General features: G+C 36.6%; 1 protein-coding gene across 2 annotated transcripts in view; it reads right to left on the bottom strand.

The window, feature by feature from the left end:
* The window catches only part of si:ch211-266k8.4 (uncharacterized), a 94,617-nt gene extending 89,704 nt beyond the window's left edge, over positions 1 to 4,913 (bottom strand). For both annotated transcript variants that reach the window (XM_060884781.1, XM_060884782.1), the window contains exons 1-7: positions 4,581 to 4,913; positions 3,461 to 3,548; positions 3,119 to 3,226; positions 2,163 to 2,331; positions 1,242 to 1,367; positions 865 to 988; positions 652 to 721 (exon numbers count right to left, since the gene is read on the bottom strand). In XM_060884781.1, coding sequence (XP_060740764.1) covers positions 652 to 721; positions 865 to 988; positions 1,242 to 1,367; positions 2,163 to 2,331; positions 3,119 to 3,226; positions 3,461 to 3,548; positions 4,581 to 4,726 — 831 coding nt within the window. In that variant the 5' untranslated portion in view covers positions 4,727 to 4,913. The remainder of the gene's footprint in view (positions 1 to 651; positions 722 to 864; positions 989 to 1,241; positions 1,368 to 2,162; positions 2,332 to 3,118; positions 3,227 to 3,460; positions 3,549 to 4,580) is intronic.
* Positions 4,914 to 8,104: the final 3,191 nt, after the last annotated feature.

Raw genomic sequence — 8,104 nt, 5'->3', positions numbered from 1 at the left:
ACACATGCGCACTGAACACTCTCTCCGCCCATATTGACAAGACACGCCCCTTTCTGCTCATTGGCTACATGTTAGTTATGTTTTTATTCTGTTTGGCGGCCTAACGCAGTTTTCTGAAGTATTTCTCAAACAACGGAGACCCCACCTTTAATAACTAAAAAAAAAAAGATCATTTTCAATGTAGGCATCAGGTATGAGACTAATTGCTGATTTTTCTTCCTTATCTTCGAATCTACTCCACACCATTCCTGTCTCACACAGAGATGAACTTAATAGATGCTTTTTATATCTTTAAAGTTGCTTTTCATTGTGAGAGACAGTGCATACTCTATGCTGTGGTAATGAAACCGGTCCCTGCGCTTTCGTTTTTTTCCCCCCGACTTCACTCGCTCTGATATAAACCCCAAAACATAAACACGGATCAGGCGTCTCACTGTGTTTGAAGTTATAAGGAGAAAGGGTTTGATTACAGGAAACTGGCTTAAAAAGGATTACACACATCTCCAGTGGGTCTAAACACCAAGCAGTTTTCTACTAAAGCTGCATTGTATCACAAATACCAAAAATCCTCGTGCTCATGAAAGATTTTTATCTTTACAAGTTATAGAAAAATGATGTTTAAGGGGAACATTTCCTTTGTCCTTTAATTACCAGATGCTGGAATACTTGAGGCTTCCTGTGTTTTAGCAACTGCTGAAACACCAGCGCATGATGTTGGATCCTGAAAAAAAAAAAGATATTTATTCCACAACAGCGGCTATGAAAGCGATTCTTTGTTTACTTTCTATTTAATTATAATTCGTTTCAACTGTGGGATTTGATACGACACCAAAAAAGAGCCTTAAACGTGTTATAACCGCTTACTTCTTCAGTGAGGAGTCAAACATCTCAGACAGGTATTTAGGTTTTTCAAGCAGCACCACCAAAGCCCAGAAAGCTTCCTCCTCAGTGAGAAGCATGAGCAAGACGGCGGCGATATACGACATCCCTAATGAGAGGGAAGAACACCCAGTGTTAATCAGGAGCTGAATAATAACACGACATAATGCTACTTAATGGTGATGTCGATTTACTGTATAAATGAATCGTTCATCTTGATGTTAACACACAAGTCACAAAAAGCATTTTAGAGCTTACAACTTATAACAATTCAAAACCTGTGGTATGTTACGTTTTTGTATACAACACAACTAAAACACATCCAGTGTGACCAGACTGTATATTAAGGGATAGTCCATCACCTTGGCTGTACCCAATGTGAGGGTTATATCTGGCGTACGCAGTGAGCACTCGGAAAAGCTTGGCCTGTCCCTCGATGGCTTCGGGAGTGTCTCCCATCAGAGAGCGGTGGGTTGGAAAAGATCTTTCTATATATATAAAAAAAAGCAAGTTCTTCTAGCTTTATGTTGATGAAGGTAATAAAACATTTAAAAAGGAATTCTGTCAAAAACTAAACATGTTCAGGTACTAATTTCTGCATGTCAATAAAGATAATAATCTAATTAGATATTTCTGACTCCTAAAATAAATATGTAATAAATATTATAGAAAATATTTCGACTACAACTCACTAATTAATAATTAAGTGAACTCGATAAGCAAACGGTTTCAGAGGAAAAAAAGAAAAAAAAAGGTTGATGAATGGCGCCACCTAGAGGTTATAAAAAGATTTTTTTTAATCTGCTGTGAAATTCCAAGAAAAAATTTTTTTAGCCAAGGACAAAGTTTCTTCCTGCCCCAAATATATACCATATATTAGAAGGCTGACTCAATGCTAATATCTTTTTGTTCACTATTTACTATTAATACCATAAGCAAATAATAAAAACTCGATGTTGCGATGTGAAGCGGCAGCTGAGTCTTACAGTAATTTATTTATGTATGTAGAAAAGGATGTGGAAATGTAAAGCTGATAGTAAAGGTGGAGGCTTGAGATCAGTGATATTTAATCTTCCCCACAAAGAGCAAGTGCAAAAGCAGGTTTTTAATTCACTAGCCAGGTAGAAGCAACAGCAGAGTCTATTAAAAGGTTAAAATCAACTGATTAAACAGGTGAAATCAGGTTTAACATCTGCACCCACACCGGACAATACAATCGGAAATAAAAAAATACATCTAACACGTTCAACAACAATTAGTGTTATAGTGCGTCTGTAACTCACGCAGGTCCAGAGCGATCTGTCTGAAGAGAGGCACGTCGACACAGAGAGAGCCTGCAGCAGCCGAGCCCAGCTGGTTCTCTCTCTCTCCCAGAATGCTGATGGCTGAAATGATGCTGTACTCGCTCACGCCGAGGTCCACCAGAGGCTTCCTGATCTCACTCAGACACACCTGAAATACACACAGAGATCATACAGGATACACCTACCACCCGAACAGGAAAGGTCCAGATTTAAACTTTGTCCTCAACGTCTCATACAGACAGAAACAGAATACAAGATTCCGTTTTCTCTGGAAATGGGTTTCGTTTTAAAAAGTGTTAAAAATAGGATATTACAGTGTAGCTTCGTTATTGAAAGGCTACAACGAAAGCAGAGTATTTCTGAGCTGTGTCTTTATTTTGAACCAGAGGTGGGAGTAAGTCACACATGTGCAAGTCACAAGTAAGTCTCAAGTCATGAATGTCAAGTCAAAGTCAAGTCGAGTCTTTTTTTAATATTTGTCAAGCAAGTCTCAAATTTGCGACTTAAGTCTGACTCGAGTCAAGTCGAGTCCCCCATATCTGAGTCATTTAACTGAAGTCCGAGACAAGTCTCAAGTCATGAATGTCAAGTCAAAGTCAAGTCGAGACTTTTTAATATTTGTCAAGCAAGTCTCAAATTTGTGACTTAAGTCTGACTCGAGTCAAGTCATATGACTCGAGTCCCCCATCTCTGTTTTGAACTATTAGCTACCACTTGCTGAGCATTCAAATTTGGTCAATGTACCTAAAATAAACCAACTTTTGTATCAGGATCAACATCCAGTAGAAAAAGCACAGCCCCAGTTTGCTGGTGAAAGCTATGACAGGACCTTGACCTTGTTCCCAGCACACAGGCATTCTATTACAGCCATGACATGATGCACACTTTCCCTGCTTCCCTATTTGCTAAAAACTGAACCACTGACTGAAATCCACCTTATAGCTGAAATCACTGGCTGCTCGGACGGTCTCGATGTCCAGCAGACACTTCCACACCCGGCCACGCAGAGCTGGAGGAATACCAATACGGATATAGCGTTCGATCTAAAGGGAAGAAAAAAATAACAAACCATTCTTCTCATTCATACTTTCACAACTGCATCTCTTGATCCAGACTTTTACTCTCTTATTCTAATTATTTAAAATTTACTCTACTTTTCTTGGATAGTGTTAACGCAGGCGTGCTTACTATTGAAAATTCTTAATCGGTAAAAAAAATTTAAAAAATTTAAAATTAAGAGCTACAGATTCAGATGCATAAACATGATAAAAACATACCTGGTTTTTACAAATGAAACTGGATCCATTCCAGTAGCTGAGCAGTTCACACAGCTCTTTAACTTTAACCGTATTCAGCTGAGGATAGCTGAACAGAAAAAAGAAAACAGGAAATTTCCAATCAATCGTCAGTTAATTTTCTTTGTATTAATGCCGAAATTTATTGTTTGTTAAGTAAGGATTACATCTTTAGGGTAAACTGAAGTTTATTATTTTACAATAAACAGCACATCCCTGAGATAAGACTCTTATATCACAACAATCTGCCTGAGATTTCAAATTTAGTATTTATAAAAGTTCTTCATCTTTATCTCTTAGAGTTGTGGAACTTCTCCAAAACTTTTGTTTGCTCTTATTATCATTTACATTAGAGCAGCTACTAAAAAAAAGGTCTCCGGTCTTCTAGCGGTCTTAAAGTTTAAATAAAAAATACAGAAATAAATCTGCAGCTTGTCATGTTACTGAGAAGCCAAAAAGTATTAAAAACAGAAAGTTTCACCACATCAAACCCTTTAACCCCACATTAACCCTTTCATTTTTCATATCATAATCTATATTTCAACAACAAAAAATGACAAAAAAAAAAACCTACTTGAAATAAATAAAAAAATTGTTAGCATTGAAATTTAAACTACGTAATAGACAATATCATTCTTAAACAATATTTCTGAATAAGCTGATTTCTGCAGCAATTTTTATTTTAAAAAATGACAATTTTTTTTTTATTAAAAAATGTAATCAAAAAATAAATAAATAATAGCTTTATTTTTTTAATCTGGCACAAAGACAGACTTAAAGTTAACTTTAAAAAACCATTAAGATTTTCATGCTGCATTACTGCAAGCAGAATAAAAAAAAAATGATGACAAATTGCAGTGGTCTGTCTGAAATGATTAAACAAATCCATCTGTAAACTTTAAATGTGCTCTAAAAGGGTGGACACTGTATAAAAGCACCAGACAGTGAAATCTAAAGCATTTCTCTAACTAAAATAAGGGAATCTCAGAATAATTTATGTTTTATATATTTACTATGACAAGAGCAGAAACAGCACTGCAGGTTGTGAACATTGAGATAATTAAAGTATGTTTTAATGGCAGTTTATGATATAAATCCAGACCTGTAATCATGAGATCTGTGCTGAAGTTTCCTCTCTTTCCTCCTACTGAAGGCGAAGCCAAACTCATCAAATCCCACACGGCTGCTCCTGCGTCTGGCTGAGACTTTAGAGCTGCTGCTGCTGCTGCTCCTTCTCCTTAGCATCATCTCAAAACAAACTTACAACCAAACTTTATTGCCCTTCTTTTTTATTCACTGCTTTAATCTGTCCATTTTAACTCGTTTCACACGGACGTAAACAGACGTGTTTGAACTCAGCGCCAGATTGATTCAAACATGGCGGTGTTTCAAAATAAAAGTCCTCGAGCAGCAACGACTACGTTTCTCAAAAGGAATGAACACTTTTTTTACACAGAGAGAGAGAGAGAGAGAGAGAGAGAGAGAGAGAGAGAGAAAGAAAAAGAAAGAGACAGCGAGAGAGAGAAAAAGAGAGAAAGAAAGGGAGAGAGACAGAGAAAGACAGAAAAAGAGAGAGCAAGAGAAAGAGAGACAGAGAAAGAAAGAGAGAGGGAAAGAGAGGAAAAGAAAGAGAGTGGGAGGAAAGAGAGAGAGAGAGAGAGGGAAAGATAGGCAGAGAGAGTGAAAGAAAGAGGGAGAGAGAGAGAAAGATAGAAAGAGACAGAGAGAGAAAAAGAGAGCAAGAGAGAAAGAGAGAAAGAAAGGGAGCGAGACAGAGAAAGACAGAAAAAGAGAGAGACAGAGAGAGAAAGAAGGAAAGAAAGAGGGAAAGAGAGAGAGGGAGAAAGAAAGAGAGAGGGAAAGAGAGACAGAGAGAAAGAAAGAGAGAACTAGAGAGAGAGAGATAGAAAGAGACAGAGAGAGAGAGAGAGAGAGAGAGAGAGAGAGAGAGAGAGAGAGAGAGAGAGAGAAAGATAGAAAGAGACAGAGAGAGAGAGAAAAAGAGAGAGCAAGAGAGAGAAAGAGACAGGGAGAGAAAGAGAGACAGAGAAAGAGATAGAAAAGGAGAGAAAGGGAGAGACAGAAAAAGACAGAAAAAGAAAGAGAGAGCAAGAGAAAGACAGAGAAAGAAAGAAAGAAAGAAAGAAAGGGGGAAAGAGAAAAAAGAAAGAGAAAGAGAGAGAGAGAGAGGGAGAAAGAAAGAGAGGGAAAGAGAGACAGAGAGAGAAAGAAAAAGAGAAGGAAAGAGAGACAGAAAGAAAGAGAGAACGTGTCTTTCAGTCTTTAACATCACTGATTAATAAATTAAAAACAAACTATCCTTATTAACTAGTCAACTCACACCGGTCTGTATTATCATCCACAGTATTATTCTCCTTGTCCTGAAAAGAAAGAGTTCCCTTTTACCACAATACATTTCCAGCTACTACAACTTTATATTCATTAATGAACGACATCACAATTTGTATCCGTTTATACTCACATTTTTATGCAACGTCTATAAATTATTTACATCCTGTTATCTTTACCAGCTCAAAGACAACTCAATCTCAAACATTATTATGATGTACGTCCCAGTAATGTCATCTTTTATTTCTGGGTTACTTTCAGCATGAAGTTCTGCATGTTCTCCATGCGTTTGTGTGGGTTTGCTCTTTAATAATCTTTAATCTAACAAAGCACAGAATTTCAAACCATTTATTCATTTATACTTTTTTTTCCAGTAAAACAGATTTAACTGGTTCTTCCCCAGAAATCATTTTATTACTCAATCAGTTGAACAAATTGTAAAGAAAAAAAAAAGTACATATAGTGGTGTGAAGTCAACGATCTATTAAACGGGTCCTTTTCTGTGTCCACGTGTCCTGAAACACGTGAAGAATGAACGAGAATAAAAATATGAATTTCTCTTGCCTCATTCATAACATAATTAAACAAAAATTAAGTAAAAATCTAGTGTCTGTTATGCCGATTATGGGGCATTTACTCATTTTACTGCCCTGTGGCACACTGAAACCTGTGGATTTCCTTTAATTTGTCACGCAGACGTATGTGAATTACTGGAATCTAGGCATTACCCGTTAATTAACGCGTTAAAATGACTTTTATACTGCAAACTATAATAAAAGGATGGTCAATTATTACATTGGTACATGTCTAACGGTCAGTATGGCAACAAAGGCGCATGATAGTATTCATAGGGACTCCGGTCACCTCCTCCGTCTTTCCAGTCTGGATGTTTCCCTCAGGTCTGGAGCGAATGCAGTGCTGTGTCTGCTCCAACGTTTGCAGATTCAACCACATGATGTCCTTCTGTCTCTCCAGCTCCTGCAGTTGCTTCACCTAAACATAAAAGAATGAAACAGGACTTGGAGGCTTTTCCTTATAGAAACTGACAAAAGTTTTCAGGGACTTTTTCGATTATTATTATTATTATTATTATTATTATTATTATTTGTTGTTGTTTCTAAGGATTTTGCTAGAGAAAGAACCGTACATTAAGCGTACATGTTATTAAAGAATATTTCTATTACAATTAGATGATTCGCTATATCACTACGGTATGTAAACCTTTGACCAGTTACAATTTCCACAAAGTTAGAAACACATAACTGTATATAATGTTTTTATATGCTGTAGGATTACTATCTCACTTCGCTGGAACTAAGAGGCCGAAACCTGTTCCAACGTGTGCACTAAGAAAGAAAGCTCCATGAAGACATGATTCACCAAGGATGGGTTAGAAGAACTCACTCCACTGAACACCTTTGGATTGAACTGGATCTCTGACTGCAACTCAGACCTCCTAAAATGTGCTCACTAATACACTTGTGGTTGAATCAAATGGAGAGAGAGAGAAAAAAAAAAACACCCAAAAAAAAGATACACTCCAAAACAAATACTGCACATTTTCACCTGTTGATTTTATTATCTGTATTTTAATTGTTTCTGCAATTTCTGGAGTTTGCTCCTAAGAATTTCACTCACCAAGGCACATGTGCTGTGGTGATGTGACAATAAAAGTGACTTGACTTGAAACCCAGTGAAGCTGAAAAGACTCTGAATACAACGCAATTCATTCATGAAAGAATGCATGCTGTTTAGTGTGAAACCTTTTTTTTCCTACATTATTTTAAAGTCTTTCTGTAAACTACAGCCTGGGACAAACAATGAAAGTATTTAAATATGTCTACAGTATTTTTATGATGAAAATATTGGTCATCTTTCTAATTTCTCTAATTAAAAATAATTTCTTATCTTATCGTCTTATCTCTTCTCATCTCAGTAAGTCTAAGGGAAGTCTGTTTGTTCCGGGGTTCCTGCTAACACTATTTTTACACTGATGAGCAGCGTGTGAATAGTTTCTGCCTTTAAATAACTTTGTTATACAGTTGTGAACTACCAACATTGATCAAGAAGCTGGCTGAGAATTCAGCAAAGGTTTGTGACAGATGACACCATGGAACATTGTGGATAAGAGAACAGCATGTGACATGACATGCAAACAGAGATATCACAAAGTCTATAAATACACAATGAAACAAATAAGTACTTACACCTAGTATTATATCACATTACTATTATTATTAATATTTTTACCATTGTGTCTTTCTCTGTGTCTCTGTA

The sequence above is a fragment of the Tachysurus vachellii genome, chromosome 13 (genome assembly GCF_030014155.1).
Source record: "Tachysurus vachellii isolate PV-2020 chromosome 13, HZAU_Pvac_v1, whole genome shotgun sequence".
Taxonomy (NCBI): Eukaryota; Metazoa; Chordata; class Actinopteri; order Siluriformes; family Bagridae; genus Tachysurus; species Tachysurus vachellii.
This window is presented reverse-complemented; position numbering and strand designations above follow the sequence as displayed.